We start from the raw sequence: 26,854 nt of genomic DNA, 5'->3' as shown, positions 1-26,854 counted from the left end.
GCAACTTCATCAAAAAGATATGGTAACTTGCTGAACATTTGTTTGATTGTCTTAACTTTTCTAATAACAGTTTTTTTAGCTCCTCCCCCTCCCCCCCCCCCCACTCTCTCTCTCTCTCTCTCTCTCTATCACACACACACACACACACACACACACACACACACAAACTTGTGACACTGTTCCCTGTACAGAAATTCTTCTTTGGAGTAGACAGAGTTTCAAGCTGATATGATTTCAGTTTGCATTTGATGTCTATTCTATTTTCTGCAAATTTTATTGATATTATTGTCATAAATCAAGTGCTTGTACAGCTAGTCTATTACACAGAAATTTGTAATTTATTGCCTGATTTAGAACTGAATGTTCAAGCTTATGACAGGTATCATTTCGTTGTAGTTTTCTGCTTGTGTTCATCTGCAGTGGTTGTGTTTATATTTATTTATTAATTTACATTTAAAAACGTGTTGTTGCTATATTGTGTAGTCTCTTTAAATGTAAAGAGCAACTCTTCAGTCAAACTCATCTGTCGGATGCATTATTGCTATGAGCGATCTTTCGTATAATTACATTTTTATTTTGTCATCTACTGCCAAAAATGAATCGTTTATGTGTAGACTACAGCTCTACCAGTGATTCATTTTTTTGAATCAGTGGTAGTAGTTACACAAGTACCATAGATGATGGCTTTTGGTATCTCGATTTCGAAGGTCTGCTTCCTTTTCTCTTCGAATTTATTTTATAATTTTCGAAGCAGATACACGGGCTTTTAACTTCCCAGAGTTTATTTTACCGTTTTCATTTGCCAACACTGTATTAATGTATGTGCTTCAAAGATACTGTGTGTGTGCCAACAACGTCTGTATTTATGTTATTGTTTACGTTTGACTACTGGCGGCAATATACAATGGGTTGCGAAGACGTGTTTAAAAGTTTACGTGAAGTTGGTTGTTGTAAACGCTGTTGTCTGCGAGTTATCGGTGAAAGAGAATCTACAGCATACAGTGATGTACCAGAAACACTTAGAAAGGTGCGCATATTTTCAGTACTTAAAGAACATGAGGCATGAGAACCGGCTTTAACCTGCATTGTTTTACAGAAAGGACTCGAGTCACCGGTTGAAACTAATGAATGTGGAGAAGATAATGTTTCAGAAGTCATATGCATAGCTTGTTTGGGTTTATTACAAGATAATTTGTTTGAAGGAATAACTGAGAAGGTACTGTACTGTTTTGGATAATATCTGCTGACATATATATTTTTGTAAAAAAAAAATCATGTGTCAAGGAAGTGTGATTTGACATTTTATTCCCCAGATTTCCAACAAAATACTAGAAGGATCCTTCGACAGCACCACAGTCACTTGCGCGTTGTCACTGCCGGTCTGTTTCCAGATCAGGGCGCATTCATTATGGTTGTTTATAAGGGACAAGTTCCCCGAGTATTTTGATTCTGATTTTGCACGTTATGAAACTCATATGGTGCCAGTAAAAGACGTATGGAAGTGGACAGTTGTACCAGCAATAGCCAAACGAGTCAACAAAAGTTTTGATTCTGGAGATAAATGTAATTTCTTCGTTAACGTGAATGTGGAATACGCCAATGACGAAGACGAATGTGCACACATGTATGTAACAATCGTGTGACAGTTGTGTAGGCTGCATATATTTTACAGATGTTCTGTGCTATGTTTCTCTGCAGTCAGTTGTATCATAATTTATACCACGTAACCTACATTTTAATTTATAGCAAAGTGTACTTGTTGGCAGTGCTTTGTACTTGATGTCCAATTGCTTTCACGGAGGCTGCATGAAAAATAGCTTCTGTCATACTTTTGCTGTGCATAATGTAACTAACTTTCTCAGTTTTGATCTTGTATTGTATGTGTATGAGGGAGACTAAAGAAGTCCTATTTATGTACCTCAGAAGGCGAACATTTAGAATGAGACTGCACCTATCTCAGAATGTTAAATACTTTATTGGGTTTACTATGAATGTATCTATTATTATGCCTGAATTGAACATGCTAAAGTACGCAAACAAGTGAGTAACATTTAACATGGGTTTCACATGTGGCTTATAAGCTGCCAATTTCCCAGACAAGTTACCACAAAGTATAAAGGTTATTCAGAGTCAAGAAGTGATTTTTTTTCTGTAGCCCAGATGTGCTGTTTAGGATCCAGATCTGGAGGCAGATACAGCTATGAAAAATACCTTCTTTCATTAATATAGGTACAATCTCAATGTTAACACTTCTACAGCAGAGCTCTGTCACTTCACTGATGTGAACAGGACGCGAACACTGCAAGAAATGTGGCATGCAGATCAGCTGTTTTGGGTGTAGCACTTGGAGGAGTGACCATCTGGTCAGCCGAGCGGAGTGCACTCAACCCTTGTGAGCTAAAACTGAGGAGTTATTTGATTGAGAAGTAACTGTTCCAGCCTCATAAACTGACATATGACCGGGAGAGTGGTGTGCTGGCCACATGCCCCTCCATGTCCACATTCTGTGACACCTTTGGGCTGAGGATGACTTGGCAGCCTGTCGGTGTCTTTGTGCCTTCATGGCAGAGTTTAGTTATTTTTAGTTTTAGTGTTCTTGGTTGCCTTGTACTGGATTACAAAAAATATGTTGTTGTCTCCAATTTGTTGACAAATGCTGAAGTGAAGCTTTAACCAATTTACCGAGAAAATGCTGTGTCTGACATGCTTGAAGCCATGCAGGGTTTCTACCTTGCAAATAAAGAGTGCTAAATTTAAGTACTGGATCCCTCCCTGAAATCTTGGTTATGGTCACAGAATGATCTGTAGCACAGTCCGAGGTCTAGGTTAAGTTGGAAGGTGACAGTTTGGTTGTAAGCTGATGAAGCTGACCAGTGTGAAAGCAGAAAATCTGATTGTGGTAACAGATTACTTTTGCACCATATTAAAAATGCAAGGGGGGGGGGGGGGGGGGTCCACTATATAACTTCATCCAAAAATAGGCCTATAGTTGAGTCAGCATAAGTTGATTCCTGACAGATGCAGTAGGCGGCTTGTGGCAGCTTAGCAGGCCTATGTCAGTAAATAATCTAATGCAATGTCCTAAACATCTCTGTACCAATACATCAGTATGGTCACAGCTATGTAGACAGCTACTTTTTTGCCTACAACTGTTAGTGCTTCACAACTCAAACCTGGCAACAGCAGTGTGAGCTGTCATAGATCTTCATACGCTATCTTGACTATATTTTTGATGTCTTTTGTGACATTATATTGTAAACTATATAAAAAACTGAACAAATGTGTAAACACGTGTGAGTTACTAAATGTCTAATACACTGCTTTTTGTTATTTTTAATGACATGCCTATTTGAAACAGGGAATACTTTGCCGCAGTTGTTACATTTTTCCACATACACCCAGGAAACAATTTTACTTTGTGGGGAACTATTTAATGGTCTGTGATGTATTTGATGTTGTTGTTGTTGTTGTTGTGGTCTTCAGTCCTGAGATTGGTTTGATGCAGCTCTCCATGCTACTCTATCCTGTGCAAGCTGCTTCATCTCCCAGTAACTACTGCAACCTAAATCCTTCTGAATCTGCTTAGTGTATTCATCTCTTGGTCTCTCTCTATGATTTTTACCCTCTATGCTGCCCTCCAATACTAAATTGGTGATCCCTTGATGCCTCAGAACATGTCCTACCAACCGATCCCTTCTTATAGTCAAGTTGTGCCACAAACTTCTCTTCTCCCCAATCCTATTCAATACCTCCTCATTAGTTATATGATCTACCCATCTAATCATCAGAATTCTTCTGTAGCACCACATTTTGAAAGCTTCCATTCTCTTCTTGTCTAAACTAGTTATCGTCCATGTTTCATTTCCATACATGGATACGCTTCATACAAATACTTTCAGAAACGACTTCCTGACATTTAAATCTATACTCGACGTTAACAAATTTCTCTTCTTCAGAAACGCTTTCCTTGCCATTGCCAGTCTACATTTTATATCCTCTCTACTTCGACCATCATCAGTTATTTTGCTCCTCAAATAGCAAAACACCTTTACTACTTTAAGTGTCTCATTTCCTAATCTAATTCCCTCAGCATCACCCGACTTAATTCGACTACATTCCATTATCCTCGTTTTGCTTTTGTTGATGTTCATCTTATATCCTACTTTCAAGACACTGTCCATTCCGTTCAACTGCTCTTCCAAGTCCTTTGCTGTCTCTGACAGAATTACAATGTCATCGGCGAACCTCAATGTTTTTATTTCTTCTCCATGGATTTTAATACCTACTTCGAATTTTTCTTTTGTTTCCTTCACTGCTTGCTCAATATACAGATTGAATAACATCAGGGAGAGGCTACAACCCTGTCTCACTCCCTTCCCAACCACTGCTTCCCTTTCATGTCCTTCGACTCTTATATCTGCCATCTGGTTTCTGTACAAGTTGTAAATAGCCTTTCGTTCCCTGTATTTTACCCCTGCCACCTTTAGAATTTGAAAGAGAGTATTCCAGTCAACATTGTCAAAAGCTTTCTCTAAGTCTACAAATGCAAGAAACGTAGTTTTGCCTTTCGTTAATTTAGCTTCTAAGATAAGTTATAGGGTCAGTATTGCCTCACGTGTTCCAGTGTTTCTACGGAATCCAAACTGATCTTCCCCGAGGTCGGCTTCTACTAGTTTTTCCATTCGTCTGTAAAGAATTCGTGTTAGTATTTTGCAGCCATGACGTATTAAACTGATAGTTCAGTAATTTTCACATCTGTCAACACCTGCTTTCTTTGGGATTGGAGTTATTATATTCTTCTTGAAGTCTGAGGGTATTTCGCCTGCCTCATATATCTTGCTCACCAGATGGTAGAGTTTTGTTAGGACTGGCTTTCCCAAGGCTGTCAGTAGTTCTAATGGAATGTTGTCTAATCCGGGGGCCTTGTTTCGACTCAGGTCTCTCAGTGCTCTGTCAAACTCTTCACGCAGTATCATATCTCCCATTTCATCTTCATCTACATCCTCTTCCATTTCCATAATATTGTCCTCAAGTACATCGCCCATGTATAGACCCTCTATATACTCCTTCCACCTTTCTGCTTTCCCTTCTTTGATTAGGACTGGGTTTCCATCTGAGCTCTTGATATTCATACAAGTGGTTCTCTTTTCTCCAAAGGTCTCTTTAATTTTCCTGTAGGCAGTATCTATCTTACCCCTGGTGAGACAAGCCTCTACATCCTTACATTTGTCCTCTAGCCATCCCTTCTTAGCCATTTTGCACTTCCTGTCGATCTCATTTTTGAGACGTTTGTATTCCTTTTTGCCTGCTTCATTTACTGCATTTTTATATTTTCTCCTTTGATCAATTAAGTTCAATATTTCTTCTGTTACCCAAGGATTTCTACTAGCCCTCGTCTTTTTACCTACTTGATCCTCTGCTGCCTTCACTACTTCATCCCTCAAAGCTACCGATTCTTCTTCTACTGTATTTCTTTCCCACATTCCTGTCAATTGTTCCGTTATGCTCTCCTTGAAACTCTGTACAACCTCTGGTTCTTTCAGTTTATCCAGGTCCCATCTCCTTAAATTCCCACCTTTTTGCAGTTCTGCAGTTTTAATCTACAGTTCGTAACCAATAGATTGTGGTCAGAGTCCACATCTGCCCCTGGAAACGTCTTACAATTTAAAACCTGGTTCCTAAATCTCTGTCTTACCATTATATAATCTATCTGAAACCTGTCAGTATCTCCAGGCTTCTTCCGTGTATACAATCTTCTTTTATGATTCTTGAACCAAGTGTTAGCTATCAGTAAGTTGTGCTCTGTGCAAAATTCTATCAGGCGGCTTCCTCTTTCATTTCTTAGCCCCAATCCATATTCACCTTCTACGTTTCCTTCTCTTCCTTTTCCTACTACCGAATTCCAGTCACCCATGACTATTAAATTTTCGTCTCCCTTCACTATCTGAATAATTTCTTTTATTTCATCATACATTTCTTCAATTTCTTCATTATCTGCAGAGCTAGTTGGCATATAAACTTGTAGTACTGTGGTAGGCGTGGGCTTCGTGTCTATCTTGGCCACAATAATGCGTTCACTATGCTGTTTGTAGTAGCTTACCCGCACTCCTATTTTTTTATTCATTATTAAACCTACTCCTGCATTCCCCCGTTTTGATTTTGTATTTATAACCCTGTATTCGCCTGACCAAAAGTCTTGTTCCTCCTGCCACCTAACTTCACTAATTCCCACCATATCTAACTTTAACATATCCATTTCCCTTTTTAAATTTTCTAACCTACCTGCCTGATTAAGGGATCTGACATTCCACACTCCGATCCGTAGAACGCCAGTTTTCTTTCTCCTGATAACGACGTCCTCCTGAGTAGTCCCCGCCCGGAGATCCGAATGTTGGACTATTTTACCTCCGGAATATTTTACCCAAGAGGACGCCATCATCATTTAACCATACAGTAAAGCTGCATGCCCTCGGGAAAAATTACAGCTGTAGTTTCCCCTTGCATTCAGCCATTCGCAGTACCAGCACAGCAAGGCCGTTTTGGTTAGTGTTACAAGGCCAGATCAGTCAATCACCCAGACTGTTGCCCCTGCAGCTACTGAAAAGGCTGCTGTCCCTCTTCAGGAACCACACGTTTGTCTGGCCTCTCAACAGGTACCTCTCCGTTGTGGTTGCACCTACGGTACGGCTGTCTGTATCTCTGAGGCACGCAAGCCTCCCCACCAATGGCAAGGTCCATGGTTCATGGGGGGGGATGTATTTGATAGCTGTTGGATATTATTGCAATCAGCATCATGTGTAGACTGACACTAATCAGTTTATTTGACTATTATAGGTACATATGAGAGGGGTGAGTAGAGGACATTTAAAAATACAAATAATCAAAATAAACATAGGTCCAGAAATTGATGGTTTACTTAATATGGTGTAAGCCCAAGTGGAGTTGCACCAATGTTGTAGCACTGTTAATGTGTAAGGCTATGTTTGCTGTAGGAATATTCCTGTCAGCTAGTTGAGTATGTTATTTTCATTGGTGTGAAGTAAAGAATGACTGAAACTCAAGTTTTGAGCTGTGCTGGTGATACGCAAGCACTAATACTGCAGCAGAAACATGGCCTTGTGTTCCAGATATTAGTTTCCATCACAAATGTAGTGTGCATGTGCATCAGTTATATGTACCTTATTCCAGAGACTAAGGCCAGCTGCTCTAGTCTCTGGCATAAGGTACAAGTAACTTATAAAAATATTTTATCCTGTGATGCCTGCTGCAGTTTTATGTTGACAAGAGCATCTACCTGTAGACATTTACTAATGAGCATTCATTCTGAAGTATGATATATGTAATCTGGTGCTATCTAAAGCGATGGCTTCCAATAATTCTTGTTTTATCAATTTTGTTTATGACAAGAGCCATTCGGCTCCCTCTAATCTATTGTGCCATCATGTGGTGTAACAAGGCCACTACTTCTGGAGAAGATATTTTCACAGATATCGAAACCATGGTCAAGGGGTAATAAACCTTTATTAGCAACTGGTTGGCTGATTTTTCAACCTTGTCAGATTTACACAGTTGCTATTTTGCAGCCATGTTTAAGATTTTGAAATATATAAATATGTTTCACTTTACTATACACAGTCTGTTGGATCTCCAGAATGAAAAGAAAGACGTGTCTCACATCATTATTGCCTCCAAAATACATGATGGTTTTGACATGGTTATTTAGATTAGAGGAAACATCTCATGCTTAAATGTGAACTGTGCTCTAGAATTCTTGTTGTATGGGTCCTGTAGTTCTGTGCATATTCTGTATTGTTTAAGTGCAATATCCACTGAATGCCATCTTTGCTTCTCTTTACACATAATTTGTGATTTGATTGTTTTAATCATAACATCGTTTCCTAACTCTTTATGGACACAGGTGCCTCAATAAGAAACACTTATTTTTGCAGTTAATAAAAATTTTTCAAACAACTTTTTTAAAATCTGAGTTTAGGTGCAGCATTCTTTTTGACTTCTTGTTGTTGCTGTTGTCGTTGTGGTCTTCAGTCCAGAGACTGATTTGATGCAGCTCTATCCTGTGCAAGCTTCTTCATCTCCCAGTACCTACTGCAACCTACATCCTTCTGAATCTGCTTAGTGTATTCATTTCTTGGTCTCCTTCTACAATTTTTACGCTCTGCGCTGCCCTCCAATACTAAATTGGTGATCCCTTGATGCCTCAGAATATGTCCTACCAACCAGTCCCTTCTTTGTGACTTGTATGTATATGAAATTGCATTGGAGGGGGACTAAAATTCTTCATGAAACTTTACTTTTTCTGTTGAACAATCATTAATATAATGGTACTAATGCATGTTTGACTAAGTGAATTTTTGTACAGTGCCATGATTGCTTTTTCTGACTTCCTTTTATGGCATAAGCTTGTGTGTATTTATAATTATTCAGAACAGAGCTGTTATTGAAATCAGCATTATGATGTGATAGGTTACAGATGTTTAAGATCACAAATTTCACCAGTTTGGTTGGTGCATGATATCCTCTTGATCACGCCACAAGCTTCTTGTGTCTTATTGGCAAAATATTGTTACAATTTAACTTGCTCTGTTCATAAGGGCAAACTACAGAAAGCACTTGAGATAATGGTAAGTAACTTTGTCTGAATGTTGTGCCAGAATGGATAGCCTACAATTATGTACATTTGGTTTGGTGCAAAAAAGTGTTGCTTAAGTGTAATAAATAGCTACTTAAGTAGTTTGTACACCATAAAATTGTGTTTTTTGGAAACTCGTCATTTGTTATTCTGGAGGTGCTGAAATAAATAACTTTTAAGTGAAAAGTCCAGGTTGCAGTATCAACCATCATGGAAAAGATAGGTTGATCCTCACCAGAAAGATGCCGCATTTAGTTGCAGAAAGGCACAACAAAAATACTGTTACACATTAAGCTTTCGGCCAAAGCCGCCATCAGGAAAGAAAAACATGCATGCATTCACACAAGCAAGCATTTTTCATACACAAATGGTCACTATCTCTGGGTGCTCAGGCCAGACTGAAACTGAAATGCATTGAATGGGAGCAGCAACTTGTGGTGGAGTGGAAAAGTGGCACGGATAGCAGGGTACCAGTGGTAGAAGAGGAAACAGTGCTGCCTGGCAGAGCATGCAGCTGCTAGAAGTGGCAGACAAGGGGCCACCTGGTGCAGTGTTTGGAAGCCAAGGGGGAGGGAGGGAAGGGAAAAATTGGAGTGGGAAGGAGAGTAGCAGAGATGGGAAAAAGACCAGTGGGTGCATTGGCACAGAGAATTGCACAATAAGGGTGAGGAAATGTGAGTTAGGAGGAGGTTGGATGATGTGGGGACAGTAGGTACTGTAGGTTAGGGCTGGGATGATTTTTGGGAGTAGAGAATGTCTTGTAAGGATAACTCCCATCTTCACAGTTCGGAAAAGCTGGCAGTGAAGGGTAGGATCCAGATGGCCTGGGCTGTGATGCTGCCATTAAAATCAAGATGTTATGTTCAGCTGCGTGTCTCACACTAAATCTCTTGCACTGCAGCACATGGAAGAGCGCTTGAGACACTACCTCCATAAGTTATCCACCGTGCTGAAATCATGTTGCCACCTTTGGGCACCAGTATCCAACCATTAACCTACCCGTAGTGCTCCTCCTTGTCGACCCCTCATAACAACTGGGCCCTTCTTAGCTGACCTTTTCAACTTGTCACATCCCCCAAAGCTGTCTTCTGACTCATAATTAAATCCAGAGCCAAAACAATCCCTGAACACTGTTGTTAACCTTTTCACCAAAATCCTCAGCCCCACCGAAATTTCAGTTCTATCCAAATGCTTTACCTTCAGCTGTATACCCCAGTTTAACCCTGCTGGACTTGTCAAAAACCTATTGTTCTCCTAATCACTGCAATGAGAAACCTTCTTTGCCATGGAACCCTCCATCCAAAGTAAACCTAATCCCACCATTCAACCCTGCCTCTGCTGCTCCTTCCACTTCCCCACCCCACTGCAGTTTGTTGCTCCCACTTGACACATTTCAGTTTCATTCGAGCCTAAGCAAACAGAGATAGCAGTCATGTGTGAATGAGGTGTGCTTGCTTATGTCAATGTGTGTGTGTTTTTCTTTTCTGATGAAGGCTTTGGCCGAAAGCTTAATGTGGAACAATCTTTCCGTTGTGCCTGTCTGCAACTCAACATTTCATCTTAACGGTGAGTAGCAATGTATCCTTTTCATAATTGTTGGTAACTTATAAGAGGGTTATTGATTAAAGTAGTATTAAAGGTGGTGATTTAATTATTGGTTGTGTTTTATAAAAAGTAGGTTTGATACATTGGGAACTATTTTAAGACAGGCACCATAAACCTGTTTCTGTTGAACAGGCAGAAGATGTGTAAAAAGTTCTTTGCAGAACGTCGGACACAGAGACGGAAGTTCCGTGGTGAACTGTATACACGAAAAGGAGTAGAACAGCTACTCCCAACCATTGATTCAAAAGTTTTCAAGGAAAATTTTCCCTGTCCCCCATCTGTGCCACAGGTTCCAGTTGCCATCACTTCTGTTGCTTGTTCTCATAACTCAATTTACTTCGCAGGTTGGTTGGTACAAACACATATTCATTACTTATGTCTACTACAACGTCATCTTGTATATTGCATGATCATTAGCCATTAATTTAGAAGTAATATTTGCTTTTGTATGCAGGTCGCTACAATAAGTTCTCCCGCTTTCTCAGCCAGACACCATGGCTCATTGATGGTGAAAGGAGAATGGAATCATCCGTTCAAGAGATAATTAGTGACAAACTGGAAGCAATAACACAATCAGAGGGTAACATACTTTTATCTTGCACCTGAAACATATCCTAATGAAATATTTAGCATTTTATTTTATTTAATTGGTTAAAATGTTTTCTGTATCATTCATTCTAATTTTTATTGTCATACATCTCATACAATCACACATCTGGTATACTTTAGATGTTTGTGTGTTCCGTAGATCATATGTGCAGTATTTTCTTATGATGTAGAACATGTCAGCAGGTGTTAGCATATATTTCATTCATTGAGTGAGGACTTCAAAATAGCCCTAAAACCTGTATCACACTTCTGAACCTGCATGTGAGACAGTTTGGCATGAAGATCTAACCCTAAAACTCAAACAATATGTACCTAGCAGACAACTTGCAGATCTGATTAAAATATTTGAATAAATCAGTCCTTCAAAGTCACAGTTGCAAGTTATATAAATTCAAAAATTGGCTGCCCTGAGGATCAGCAACATGCCATCCACTATACGTGATAAATTCAGGTACATAAACGATCAACCCATCCCAAGTCTATATAAATCACTCAGAGACAGAAAGAACATTTTAATGAAGATTTGGACTCACTCCATAACTATTATAAAATCTAAGGTTACTCCTTCACTTCTCCAAAGCTGAGATGTGTGCATTTCACCAAAATAACCATCTGACAGCTAAACAACTAAATGCTACTTTCCTATTGAAAGAGATTATGATACAGCTTCCACCCTAAACATTTCATTTTTGTGCTAAACTGCTCTTTGATATTATGAAAACCTTGAGTGTACAAGCTAAAAAATAAAAACTAGAAACAGTATTTGGATAGTCCAAGTAAAACCCTTTTCACAACAGTAACTGCTTTGGTCTATTTAACCTGGGAATATTGTGCTATCATTTGGTTCAAGAGTGCACACATCAAAAAATTGGATATGCGACTAAATCAAACCATGGTGATGACAGCCTGTACCTTAAAATCTTCCCCAGCACTGTGTTTACCTGTGCCCAAGAACATTGCACCACCTGATCTAGGATGACAGACAGTTTCGTGAATGTCAAAGAAATCCCATGATTCGTACCAACCACAATACCTGGCCATCCATATGACTACAAACAGTTGATTACAACATTGATTGAAGTCCCAGAAACCAGTCTGGGAAATAGCACAGAATCAAATTTCAGCATTAGTAAAGAATGAAAGGGGAGATCAACAACAAATATCAACCACCTAGATATCACAGATCCCACGCTACAACTTCCGGTAATGAATATTCTTAAGAAAATATGGTCAAAGGGGATTAGAATATGAACAGAACATGTTAGGTGCAACTCCATGAAGCATAGGTGGGCTACATCAGTTACTGCAATGTGTAACTATAATGAACCTGAACAAACTGTTAGCCGCAAGTGCAAGTTAGAGTGCCCAGCAAGGACCAATGCAGCATCTGATTGTATCAATCAATTCTGTCGTTACCTGGTTGATGGCACTGGACTAAGAAATTTAATATAAAACTGTATAACTACCAGTAACATATGCATGTAAAATAGTTAACATTTCTTTTTACCTCCTTTCTGTACTTATTCTTACCTACTGACATATGGTATATTTATATAATGGTATATTTGTATGTTTCCAAATTCTATGTACTGTGTATTGCCATACGATAAATAAACTTACAAAAGTGGCTTTTACATTAATCTAAACCTACATTTAAATTTATTTGCTGGAAACAGCTGCACAAAGACTGTTATCTATTCAGAAATTCATCTGTGAATTAAGAGTAGCTGTCATGGAGAAATAGCTCTGAAACGTGACAAGTCAGTTGAATTACAGTCTGACAGAATTAATACTGGGTTGAGATGTATGAGTTATTTTGCACCATAGTTTTCAGTTCACCTTTGAATGCAGTAACAACATTTTTTTATGTGAGCTTCATGAGCTGCCTTCAATTGGTCTATATGAAGGTTCAGTTATGAACTATGCTCATGGGCAAGTTTTGACCACCCAGATGAAGAGCACAATGCTCAGCATGGTAATTTTCTAATGTTGTTTCACAATGAATGCTGTGATGCTCAGGGTCTTTACTGTTCCGTGTGCACTACTTACCTCTCCCATCTGTTTCCTGCTCCCATTTCCCATTAGTGGCAGGAGAACAGAAAATTAATAGTATAAAATTATTTTTGTTGTGTTTGCATGTCTTTTTCTGCTTGATTTTATTGATATCAGTTAAAGTAGATAAACATATGATGTGAAATTGTTTCCGAATGGATGAGTATTTTGAATTGAAAGCTTTTGTAATTTTAAATAAAACAACAAAACTAATCTTAAGCAATATTTGTTCAATAAATTTTGTTTTATAGGGTCACGATTTTCTTCTTCGGGCCGTGAAGATGTTGATGTACGTATGTTAGGACGTGGTCGACCATTTTCTGTGGAGCTGCTGAATCCACACCGAACGTGTTTCTCCCGTGATGAAGTCTGTGCTCTTCAAGCTGATATTAACATGGGAAGTCCAGATAGTGTAATCGTTAGAGACCTGCAACTTGTTACAAGGTTAGACAGATTTTTATTTGCTTATGTTAAATGTTACATGATAAAGTATAGTTCAGGATCATTTTGTTTTGAAGTATTTATTGGTAACTTTGTTGTATCTGTTATTATTTGACTGTCTGGATTTTTTCATGCAGCTAAAAACTTGTTGTTGTTGTTGTGGTCTTCAGTCCTGAGACTGGTTTGATGCAGCTTTCCATGCTACTCTATCCTGTGCAAGCTTTTTCATCTCCCAGTACCTACTGCAACCTACATCCTTCTGAATCTGCTTAGTGTATTCATCTCTTGGTCTCCCTCTGCGATTTTTACCCTCCACGCTGCCCTCCAATACTAAATTGGTGATCCCTTGATGCCTCAGAACATGTCCTACCAACCAATCCCTTCTTCTGGTCAAGTTGTGCCCCAAACTTCTCTTCTCCCCAATCCTATTCAATACTTCCTCATTAGTTATGTGATCTACCCATCTAACCTTCAGCATTCTTCTGTAGCACCACATTTCGAAAGCTTCTATTCTCTTCTTGTCCAAACTATTTATCGTCCATGTTTCACTTCCATACATGGCTACACTCCATACGAATACTTTCAGAAATGGCTTCCTGACACTTAAATCAATACTGGATGTCAACAAATTTCTCTTCTTCAGAAACGCTTTCCTTGCCATTGCCAGCCTACATTTTATATCCTCTCTACTTCGACCATCATCAGTTATTTTGCTCCCCAAATAGCAAAACTCCTTTACTACTTTAAGTGCCTCATTTCCTAATCTAATTCCCTCAGCATCACCCGACTTAATTCGACTACATTCCATTATCCTTGTTTTGCTTTTGTTGATGTTCATCTTATATCCTCCTTTCAAGACACTGTCCATTCCATTCAACTGCTCTTCCAAGTCCTTTGCTGTCTCTGACTGAATTACAATGTCATCGGCGAACCTCAAAGTTTTTATTTCTTCTCCATGGATTTTAATACCTACTCCGAATTTTTCTTTTGTTTCCATTATGGCTTGCTCAATATACAGATTGAACAACATCGGAGAGAGGCTACAACCCTGTCTTACTCCCTTCCCAACCACTGCTTCCCTTTCATGTCCCTCGATTCTTATAACTGCCATCAAATTGTAAATAGCCTTTCACTCCCTGTATTTTACCCCTGCCACCTTTAGAATTTGAAAGAGAGTATTCCAGTCAACATTATCAAAAGCTTTCTCTAAGTCTACAAATGCTAGAAACGTAGGTTTGTCTTTCCTTAATCTTTCTTCTAAGATAAGTCGTAAGGTCAGTATTGCCTCACGTGTTCCAGTGTTTCTACGGAATCCAAACTGATCTTCCCTGAGGTTGGCTTCTACTAGTTTTTCCATTCGTCTGTAAAGAATTCGTGTTAGTATTTTGCAGCTGTGACTTATTAAACTGATAGTTCGGTAATTTTCACATCTGTCAACACCTGCTTTCTTTGGGATTGGAATTATTATATTCTTCTTGAAGTCTGAGGGTATTTCGCCTGTTTCATACATCTTGCTCACCAGATGGTAGAGTTTTGTCAGAACTTAAAAACTTGTATGGGGTATAAATGATAACTGTTAACAGTGTACCACTGTGCTGTAGGGGAAGGTGAGATGAACAATTTTATTCAGGACACTTGTAGTTTATTAAGCCTGGAAACTACCTCCCATTGACCTACAAAAGCCACCTAAGCTATAATGCTAATAAGCCTTGCAAAATTTTGTTGAATATCCTACTACCTTCGTATGTCACTGGCCTAGGAGGTCTTTACTGTTTGGAGCTCTTTTCTTTCTCTCACTAAAATGTCCTTGAATATTAAAGAGGCCTTATTCTTGCACTTAAAAATTGACTTTTGTGTAAATGACACCTTAAAAAATTGTAGGTTTTGACAACTTGAAATTAACAATTAAATTGTTAGGTTTCTCTAACCTTCTTATTACGAGACTACTTTCCTTGTAAGGGTTAAGTTTAGATCAGTTGTAAATGTTATTGGTTTTTCAATAAAATTTACAGAAGTCTTTTTTTTTCTTTCCTCACTCTTGTGAAAAAGTTTAAATTACAGATGTTAAAGAAATATAAAATTTGAAAACTCTGACATCTGTTCATCACATGTATTGCACATCCAGTTTAGAAAATAACAGTGAACAATATGTAAAGTAACAACAATTACATTAAACAAATTGTTATTTCCCACAGAGTACAAAAAGAAAAACACCAATAAAAATTCCAATCTTATGACTGTTTACAGTAACTACTACAGTTTTAAAAAAGCATCTCAAAGTTAGCTCTGTCTACTTGAAACCACGCATTGCACCTTTGTGTCATTGCCCAATGAACATGGGCAAAATACCTTGTTTGTTGTAAATAATTAATGCAGCAGCAATGATTCGAACAAGTAGATCTTGTTCCTCGTCAGTGGGTACACAATCTCTTTTGCACAACCCTGGTGGTGGTGGGGGGGGGGGGGGGGGGAAGGTATTGTAATTTCCCTGATCTTGCAGCTCAAGGAAATAGACTAAAACTTTGTCCAACATTGCAGGTAAGCTTCATGTAGGTACTTTCGTACCAGAATGTTTCTATGCACCAGAGCACCATCATGCTTCAGATCCATATCAGGTATGCCAGAAAATGGCTGCATATACATTGACTGTAAATTTTTCCCAACATTCGCTCATATGAAGTTTGAGGATTTTTGACAGCGAAATAGGTATTGATTTTGGTATTAAAGATACTTTTTCATTAAAAGGTGCTTCATCAGTAAATGACACAAATGATGCAAAATCAGGATTGCATTGATATTCAACATTGTAACAGTGGCTAAGCACAGTGTGTTGCTTGTAATCATGCCAGTTGAATTTTTCAATGTTTTGTATCCATTTTCATTCTAAATTTTCCTTGCTGTTATTTGTGGGATAAAAGGTTATCAGTTATTCAGTACTGCTGCAAGGGTTTTCTTCAGCTAGTTGAAACAAATTTTCTTTGACTTTAGTTTGAATGCTGTAGCATGCCGCAAGTTCTTGAAAAACCTAAAAGAAAAAATTATGACATCAAAAGCAATATTTGAACCCAACATCATAGAGATTTAGTTATTTCAAGAGAAACTGTTCCTCAAAATGTACAATCAGTGGCAGAAAAGAAAACATGGGTAGGTAAAGCTCACTGAGGAAAACATTCTGTATGTGTGTTGGAATGTGTAAGACCAAAGTACAAATGCGTGTCTGCTGATTCATTGGGTGTGAACCAATTCATTTTGATGCAACACCCTTTTGACTCACAATCACTGTCACTACTAATCAAACAGCAGCAAAATCAAAGTGAAAAACATATGATTAGGGCTACCAGAATGTCACATAGTTCTGTAGTAGCTTGCTCACCACAAGAGACGCTAACTCATCATTTGTGTAGCTACCAAGAGAGATTCACTCACTCTCTTTCTTTCACTCTTTACATCAGAGTTAGCAGTTTGGGAGGCAGAACATGATACTGCACCATTGCCTAGGCGCACAGTGTGAACAAATTTGAGGTTGTACTCCAACTTGTCAGACCACAGTGTTCCATATAAAATTATTCTTCTGAACCACTGGTACATTGTAAAGTTATTGTTTACACCCTGTATATAAAGAAAGAATAATTCCATGTTAATGTGTGTAACAAGATTGGAAGAAAAGATGTATGCAATAGTGACTTTAGCTTCGCTGTTGTTGGCCCACTGAGAGTAAATATATTTCCTTGGTTTGACTTGTTTAATCCAATACTTACAAAGGTTTCCTTTTAGGACTAACTCCATTGGTCTTTTGAAGATTTTTTTAACATTCATTTTTTAAAATTTATTTGCAAATTCTAAAACATTATGTACATCGCCTGCCAACTTCATAGTTCAAAAGTTTGGTCTTTCTCGTCACCTATCTCTGGCGTACAGTATGCAGTGCATGGTTTCTCAACTGGCTTGAAGTGTGGCTAGTAAATAGAACAAAGTGTCCCTTGCCTGTGGTTGTAAGCTGCAGTACCACTATTTGATAAAGGGGGTAAGAGAAAGCCCCTTGCCTTTCCGACATCACAACTTACTAACAGCCACCCTTCTCTGCACTGCCTGAGGATAATTGACTGTTGTATTATTATTGAAAGAATGATTGACAAATAGATTACTGATCTATTTCAAAGAGATATGAAATTGTAGTCACACTGATGCATAATTGAAATATAGGGAGAAAGCAAGGACTTAATTATGTTCTCTGTTCTGAGGAAGTATATAATGGACAATCAGTGCATAAATTACATAAGAAAAATATGTGTCTGTGGTTATTGTTGGAGCAGCACACAGTTATGGGACAGGGCATCCTTAGAACAAGCAGAGTTATACAACAATAATTCCCATTCTTCTTTATTCCTTATCCTCCCCTTGCATAATATTTTAAGACAGTTAAAAAAATAAAAATGTCGTACCTCTATCCTTACCACTGATGTACAAAAAAGGTGGTATTAATGGGATGGGTAGAGCGATGATAAAATGGTGGATTCTTTTCAGTTTATGGGTAGTATGATTTGAAATGTTGGAAAAGCAAAACTGGTGAAATTGGTCACAGCTTATCACAGACTAGTTCCTCAGAGTAATGCAGAATCCTTTCTCAGAAGTTCCCAGTGCCGTTTGTGACATATATACTTGAGAAGTGAATTATCTGCAAATTTATGAAAGTGATTGAGCCAGGAGATCCTGTGCATGAATTTGTGGTTATCTCGTGAAATGATTTATTTCCACATATAAATTAATTTCATGGAAGTATTCCGTTTGCACAACATCCAATTTCAACAAGACAAAAACAAGGAATAACTATATAATCAAAAGCAAAGAATAAACACAGTGTGGCGTGGAACCTTGGAACTCTCAATACGGTCTACACCACTGTACTGCGGAATGTATATAGTGGGAGTCACTACACAGTTCCCCCCCTCCTGTGTCAGCGATACGTCTCATTAAATTTGATATGCCATCCAGATCGGATCATCACGCCTTTCTCGAAACTCAGGGGCTTCTCCTTAAGATCAATGTGGTCTTCTAGTTGCAAAATGGTAGCGCCTGCTGGTATTTGCTGTGTGGCAGCATACAATGTTCGTCAAGCCTCCTCTGTAGCTGGCCATGCTAGGTGGATCTTTCGTTGCTACTTCTCCCTTCTCCATGTTTCTCGGTGCCAATTCTTTTTCTGTTGGCCATGAATCTTAAAATGCTGGTTTGATACAGTGAAGTGCAACTGTGGTAAACACAACTTGGTGGCAAAGTCTGACACTGCGATAATTTCATCACCCATGTCATAGATGAACTCTCCAGGCAGACGTAACAATTGGCGGTACACCAATTCTTCCACTGTGGCTTGTGAGTCAGGCTTGAAGGTTGTCCGCAATCCTAGTAAAACAATCAGTAGACTTCTTGTCCAGTTGTCTGCTGCGTGACATTCCATGGCTGATTTCAGTGGTCAGTGTAGGAGTTCCACCTAGCCGTTCACTGCGGGTTGATACGTGGTGGTCCTTATTTGCTTGACACTTAACAGTGTGGCAAGGGCCTTAAAGAGGTATGCCTCATATAGATGCCCTTGATCTGTCATTGTTTACTATGGTATGCCAAAACACACAATTCATCCTCTGAAAAACATTGTTGCCACTATCTCCGAAGTGATGTCTGCCGTAGGTAATGCTTCTGGCCATCTCGAGTATCTTCCCACAATCATAAGGCAGTAATTGCAGCCTTCAGACGTTGATGGAGGGACTACAACATCCATTTGGACATGGTAAAATCAATGGTTAGGCAGTATAAATCAGGGTGCATACAACCCGGGACAACCGGGAGATCCGGGAAAAACCCGGGAATTTTTTCATCCGGGAAAACCCCGGGAATTTTTCATTGTTTTAGTTTTCAATTAAATTTTTGTGATTTTGACTGGTAAGAACCAATACTCTGACAAAGGATATTACTGCAGAATAATACTGCAGCAAAAAAAAAAAAAAAAAAAAAAAAAAAAAAAAAAAAAAAAAACTTGAGTTGCAAAGGAAATGCGCCGTATACAACAACAAAACAGTGCTCGTACAAGCGTCTGCAACAGAAAAGTGTGTCAAAGGCTTTAGGAAGACTATGCAATGCTTCATAACAACAAATTGCCGCCGATGAGCGTGACGTGACAACTGTTTAAATTAGATTCATTTGAGCAGTTGCGGGCGGGCTCTTGCGCATGTGCAGTTGAGTCTCGTATGAGTAGTATCATCTCCCGCTTCTGATTACATAAGTGTGGCTGGGCGCACACTAGTTAATATTGCGCCGGTTCGGAAGTATAGTAAATCTGGGGCTGATGCACAGAGCAGTCTGAGTTGTGGTGGGGAGGTGGGTCGTCTCCACGTGACCTGTGTTCACGTTCAGTGATTTTGTTGTTTCCTCTTTGTTTATTGCGTCTCACGTTAAATGATAACAAAACGGATTTTTGTTGCCTGGAGCTATCAGATGAATTAAAATATGCTCGCATAATTACGGAAGGCTAAAGTACGTTATTAGTTTCAGATATTTCCACCTTTCTGACAGACAAGCATTAACCGCCTTGCAGAACAATTAGTTATTTTTGCCGGTTTGCTAAAGAGATTTGGCTTTTATTTATCTTTTCTGCTGAGGCAGGCAATTTATCTGAAACGAAGTGTTTAATTTCACACTATTGGCTAGTTTCAACTGTTCGCTGCATTTCAAGTGCACGTATGGCATTGAGCCATAATAAAGAACCAAACATGAGATAATACCTTACTGGTACTCCAAGAAAATTTACATACGAATGTGCATTTTAACCTGAATTATGCATTTTAGTATGGTTGACGAAATTCCGATGCTCTTGAAGTATCCTCTGATATCTTGTTTCTTTTATGACATAATGTAAGATCTTTTAATGTTTTATACGTGCGAACATATGGGCTTCCTGTGTCATCGTAGCTGCGCAAGCGCGGTGACGCCTGTTATCTCGCCCTCACTTGCAACTGCTGAAAGGAACCTATTTCTAACAGGTCGCAGGAAAATATTGCGAATGGTGGTTTGAAAAGCGTTACATTCAAAGAAAATTTCCCTTTATGCAAGATGAACTATGTACGATGAATTTCTTAAATCACAAAGCGTTTGACTCTGATTCCAAAATCAACTCATTGAGGACGACCATTTAGAAGAATTTCGAGCCCAGAAGATCAGACATTTACGTCGTTATTAAAAATTTTACTGGCACATTTGTGTGATGTATCTTAACGCGCAAAAAAGATCAACGTTATATGGGGAAGCTTTACTTCTCTTCCAGCTTATTAATCTTCGAGACAAATATTATATGTGAATTCTGTGTATATTAATTTAAACCATTAACTTTTCTTATTTGTGTGTTCGCGCTACTTAAGAGTGATCTTGCTATTGGCTGACTATATCACGTGTCATATGCTTTCATCAGCTGGCGAGATTACGTGACATGAACTATGACTGGCTTACAAAAGCGCATAGCAATTTCGATTTGAATGCTTCGGAAAGTGACATGCAGTGTTTCGTGGAATTAAAATTTATACCTTCGTAATACGAAAATATGCAGGATATATGTTGCTGCACATCAATGGTCTTTCAAAACGTTTTTTTCCCCCTGGAGTTTCGTTTTCTAAAGTGCCGGGAAATTCTGCGTTAGTATATAAAACCATAAACATTCAAAGGATTGATGAGTTTTACGGTGCCGAGGAAGAGTATGCTGTCACTTAACACGGAAAAAGTGTATTTTCACCCAGGAGAAAGTGCATTTTTAACCGGGAAATCCGGGAATTTTTTTTCTTTGTCCACGTATACACCCTGATAAATGTACCTACCAGTGCCTTGACATGTTGTGTGACTTTGTTCTTTTGGCAGGCCATACTTTGTCGTGGTTCCTCGGACTCCAGGATGTGCTAGATTATGTATTGAAGTGATTGCCAGATCTTGAAATTGCTGCAGAACAAATGGCCCAGACTTTAACTTGGTGACATCTCATTATAACTGCACATTTGTGCCTGGTATTGCTCCTCTTCATAGCTGGGAACCTGATTTTTGCACAAGCATTGAATGCAGCACCTCATTAGCTTGTTGTACCCATGCCACGACATCAAAATCAATAGCTGCATCTATGGCCTCAGCGTGCAGTGATGTATGCTTGATTACTGCCAATGCCTCAATCTGACATTAAGTTTGCCTTGCACATGTATGATGTTGGTTGTGAATTGGCCAATGTAGTCAGTATGCCTCAGTTGTCTTGGCAATGCCTTGCTTGGCTTCACTTTGAGAGCATATGTTAATAACTTGTGGCCTGTAAAGATACTGAAATTGCCGCTTTCCAAAGAATGCTTGAATTTTTTTACTACAGTGTAGGTTGTCATGGTTTGCAATGGCCTGTCGCCCACTTCTGTTGTGAGGATACAGCTTTTGGCTAAAAAAAGCAAGCAGTTGCCAACTCTGGTTTATCATCTGCTGCAACACTCCTCCAACTGCTTTAGCAGAAGCTTCGATCAGTAATGCTAACAGCAAATTTGATGAGGGTGTGCTAGTAGAGCTGCATCCGCTGTTGCTGTTTTGATAACGTGGAAAGCATGGTCTGCCTCACTTGTCCATCGCAATCTATCGTTTGGCCTATGTGCACCTTTCAAGAGTTCATTCAATGGTGCTATCATCAGTGCATGATGCGACACAAAGTGCTGGTAGAAATTTATTACACCAAGATAAATCTGCAACTACTGAGTTGTAACTGGCTGTGGGTATCCACATATGGCTTCCACCTTGTCTTGTGGTGGTCGGATGCTACTTGCATCCACTGTGTAGCCAAGAAACTGGACTTCGTTGATGCGAAAAATACATTTTGATGGGTTCACTACTAGTTCTTGTACATGCAAATATTCAAACAACTTCATCAAATGCTGCATGTGCTCCTCTTCAGAAGTGGACATAACGGTTATATTGCTGAAAAGCCTGTGCTGCATTACAGAGCCTGAATGGCATTCACATGAACTCAAATAAACCAAATGACATAGTGGCAGCTGTTTTGGGAAGATCTTCAAGAGCAACCAGAATCTGATAGTATGCTCTGACCAAATCTATTGTTGTAAAAATTGTTTGTCTTGTCCTCGATATGTGGCACAAGATATCTGCCTGGAATGGTTCTCACATTTCATTGCTGGTAATCACCGCAGGGGCACCAACCATTCTTCTTTTTTGGTACCACATGAAGAGGGGCTGCTCAGCTGCTACTTGAAAAGTGACAAATGCCTTGAACTAACATGCTACGAAACACTTGTTTGATAATTTGTAATTTATCTGGTGCTAAACGTCAAGGGCGGGTCTGGGGTAGTGAGGATATGATGAACAGTTGAGTGTTTGACATGTGTTAACATTAGTGATTGCTTTGTGGTCTCTGGGAATTTTTGAATTGTAGAATGCCAGGAAGTCTGCTCCTAGTATGGGGTGTGATACATCAGCCATGGTTAACCACCACTCAAAGGTAGATGCAGTCTGAAGTTGAGTAGTAAAGTGACGTGTCCATCTGTCGTAATCTCTGTGTCATTTGCAGCATACAGGCAAACATCATCATGGCTGTGACATGGTTTCTTGGTCATGGGAGGCACTGATATTTCTGCTCTGGTGGGTATCGGGCACTGCACTTTTGTGGGGCAGTCCTTAACAAAAAAAATATTATTGTTCCAGCTGCTACCGTATCCACATCACAATTCACTTTACATGGTGTTTATACACTTTCATGCCTCTTCGCCAAGTTTTCTATGGTACTGGTATATGTTGTGTGTCACTGGTAAACTATTTCAACTCCTTGATTGTCAATGTGTGCATTGCTTTTTATGTGCTTTTTGTAGCACAGTCACTTGCATTGTAAGCCCAGCTAATTGAGATTGTTGTGACAACAAAGTCACTGAGGTTGTGCTGTCTTGTGCAGTAGCCATTGTTGCGGTGCTTGTCATCTGATACGTTTCTGTTATCCAATCAGTTGTTTGTGCTAATGCCTTCAGATCTCTGAACCGTTAAAACCTTTTGTGCAACTGCCAGTAGGAAGATATCCATAGATTGCTTAATACATCTTCATTGACAGCATTACTTGCAAGAGTATGCAGGCGAAAAAGTAGTTGGGACGGAGTTTTGTCACCTAATTCCTGTGTCTGTAAAAGGTTTTCCAGATATTTGGCTTCAGACTGGGACAGTCACATGGTCAACACATTCTTTATAGCAGCATATCGTTCAGTTTCCAGAGGTGTAGTGAGAATGTCTTAGATTTATGTGTCAAGATTTTCTATTAACTCAGCTACCACATAGCTAAATTTAATTTTATCTGCTGTAAATCACTCTATAATTGCGTGAACCAAAGCAATGGGTTATGTTGTCAAAAAGGCGGTGGTTTGATCGTAACCCTGCTGATAAGTCCATTACTTAAGGCTGGCTTGGTAGGCACTGACGAGGTGTTCACCTTTGTGCTGAAAGAAAAACCAGTGTGGCTGGCACAGTAGTAACAATCGTAGTTTTGTTGTGGCGCAGAGCATCACAGCCGGTGCTGAAGTAGTTATGCGTGATCATGTTGGGTAATGCCAATTATATGTGGTTAACTCATGGAAAGACTTATTTCCACATGTAAATTAATTACACAGAAGTATGCAATCTGCATGACTTTCAGTATCAGTGAGATGAAAACAAGGAGTAACTAAATAATAAAAAACAAAGAATAAACACAATGCAGCTTGGAGCGGTGGAACTCTCGTACAGACTACCGTATTGTACCACTGTATATAGTGAGAGTCACTACAGATTTAATATATGTCCACAATTTTACTTAATAAGAGATGTACTAGGGAGAGAAAGAGAGGCAGTTGGGCCAATTTGAGCAAAGTGGAAATTATGAACACTACAACAACAGGCTGGCAGTGGTAAATCCAAGTTTTAAAAAAATGCAGCTTTCAAGATCTTGTGCTCTCCTTTCGCAGATTTATCTGTTCCTGCGTTTTCAGCCAGATAATCATGTTTGACTGCCAAAAGAATTGTTGACATATCTTGCTGACATCATCAGGTGCTCCTGATGTGCCTGTAAGATATATTATTATTTTTATATATTTTATGACAGAGGGCCATAATGATTCACTTACTGTTGTTATCCTCTGTTGTTTCATTCTGAGAAAGTAATAATCTAGCTATTTGTGGAATGTATGTTTTAACAGATTGAGCAAGGAGGCACAAATTCATATCCACCCATCCATGTCATGTTTTTACAAGCTTTTCCTTATGTCAATTAAGGCAAATGCTGGCATTGTTTCTTTTTTGAAAAGGACGTGCTTCATGATTACCTTTTTATATCCTTACCCATTCTGAGCTTGTGCTCCATTTGTAATGACCTTGTCACTGACAGTATGTTAAACACCAGTCTTCCTTTCCTAACTTGAGTGTCAATATTTGTATTATTTATTAGCATATTCCATTCACAGCCTTCTTTGTGGGGCTGAAAATGAAGAGGAACACATAAAATGAGACATTGGTAACAAGCACATATAATGTTGCAAACATCTCAAGCAGGTACTTTGTTTCTGTTTCCAACAGCTAGGGGACATCAGGTTCAGTAAACAGTGCAGTGAAATATCTGAGACCAGCCTCTAAAAATAACTTCAGTAAAATGGAAATGAGACTCTCGTCTCCCAGAGAAGTAGTAACCATCGTAAAATCCTTAAAATCAAAGTATTCTCTTTTACAAGCTTTTGCAGCCAGTAGTTCCTTCTTCTGTCAGAAGAGTTGAAAGGGAAGGAAGACGGTGCAGTTGAGAAAAGTCACCCAGAAACCCAGGTCAGGGGAGACTTACCGGATGGTATGAGAAGAAAAGACTGATTGTTGGGGACTGCACTGGACAAGATTTGAAAACCTGAGATCTTAAAGGTGGAAGACAGGGTAACATGCAAGACAGAGATTGCTACTAAAACATTGTGCATGGGTTAATAAGAGTGAAAAGCTAAGTGCATTGTATGTAACAGAGATGGTAGGGTGGACAGTGAAAAATGGACTGGTCAGAAAATAAAAGATGCAGAAAACTAAAATGGAGTGAAGAAAGGAGTAGTTACTCTGAAGAAATTCTGAGGTGGAATTATGTAAATTTAGGCCAAAACGGCCTTGCTGTGCTGGTACTGCGAACGGCTGAAAGCAAGGGGAAACTACAGCTGTAATTTTTCTTGAGGGCATGCAGCTTTACTGTATGGTTAAATGATGATGGCGTCCTCTTGGGTAAAATATTCCGGAGGTAAAATAGTTCCCCATTCGGATCTCCGGGCGGGGACTACTCAAGAGGACGTTGTTATCAGGAGAAAGAAAACTGGCGTTCTACGGATCGGAGCGTGGAATGTCAGATCCCTTAATCGGGCAAGTAGGTTAGAAAATTTAAAAAGGGAAATGGATAGGTTAAATTTAGATATAGTGGGGATGAGTGAAGTTCGGTGGCAGGAGGAACAAGACTTTTGGTCAGGTGAATACAGGGTTATAAATACAAAATCAAATAGGGGTAATGCAGGAGTAGGTTTAATAATGAATAAAAAAATAGGAGTGCGGGTAAGCTACTACAAACAGCATAGTGAACACATTATTGTGGCTAAGATAGACATGGAGCCCACGCCTACTACAGTAGTACAAGTTTATATGCCAACTAGCTCTGCAGATAATGAAGAAATTGATGAAATGTATGATGAGATAAAAGAAATTATTCAGATAGTGAAGGGAGACGAAAATTTAATAATCATGGGTGACTGGAATTCGAGTGTGGGAAAAGGGAGAGGAGGAAACATAGTAGGTGAATATGGATTGGGGGTAAGAAATGAAAGAGGAACCCGTCTGTTAGAATTATGCACAGAGCATAACTCAATCATAGCTAACACTTGGTTCAAGAATCATAAAAGAAGGTTGTATACATGGAAGAATCCCAGAGATACTAAAGGGTATCAGATAGATTATATAATGGTAAGACAGAGATTTAGGAACCAGGTTTTAAATTGTAAGACATTTCCAGGGGCAGATGTGGACTCTGACCACAATCTATTGGTTATGAACTGCAGATTAAAATTGAAGAAACTGCAAAAAGGTGGGAATTTAAGGAGATAGGACCTGGATAAACTGACTAAACCAGTAGTTGTGCAGAGTTTGAGGGAGAGCATAAGGGAACAATTGACAGCAGTGGGGGAAAGAAGTACAGTAGAAGAAGAATGGGTAGCTCTGAGGGATGAAGTAGTGAAGGCAGCAGAGGATCAAGTAGGTAAAAAGACGAGGGCTAGTAGAAACCCTTGGGTAACAGAAGAAATATTGCATTTAATTGATGAAAGGAGGAAACATAAAAACGCAGTAAATGAAGCAGGCAAAAAGGAATACAAACGTCTCAAAAATGAGATTGACAGGAAGTGCAAAATGGCTAAGCAGGGATGGCTAGAGGACAAATGTAAGGATGTAGAGGCTTATCTCAGT

General features: G+C 39.1%; 1 protein-coding gene across 1 annotated transcript in view; it reads left to right on the top strand.

Moving 5' to 3' along the window:
* Positions 1-773: 773 nt before the first annotated feature.
* LOC126473151 (tRNA pseudouridine synthase Pus10) overlaps positions 774-26,854 on the top strand; it is an 81,164-nt gene continuing 55,083 nt past the window's right edge. The window contains exons 1-6 of the mRNA XM_050100010.1: positions 774-1,027; positions 1,097-1,216; positions 1,314-1,624; positions 10,388-10,599; positions 10,710-10,835; positions 13,168-13,360. Of these exons, the coding sequence (XP_049955967.1) occupies positions 821-1,027; positions 1,097-1,216; positions 1,314-1,624; positions 10,388-10,599; positions 10,710-10,835; positions 13,168-13,360 (1,169 nt within the window). The 5' untranslated portion in view covers positions 774-820. The remainder of the gene's footprint in view (positions 1,028-1,096; positions 1,217-1,313; positions 1,625-10,387; positions 10,600-10,709; positions 10,836-13,167; positions 13,361-26,854) is intronic.

This window comes from Schistocerca serialis, chromosome 4 (assembly GCF_023864345.2).
Source record: "Schistocerca serialis cubense isolate TAMUIC-IGC-003099 chromosome 4, iqSchSeri2.2, whole genome shotgun sequence".
NCBI lineage: Eukaryota > Metazoa > Arthropoda > Insecta > Orthoptera > Acrididae > Schistocerca > Schistocerca serialis.
Note: the sequence above shows the minus strand (reverse complement) of the source record. Positions and strands in the feature narration are given on the sequence as shown.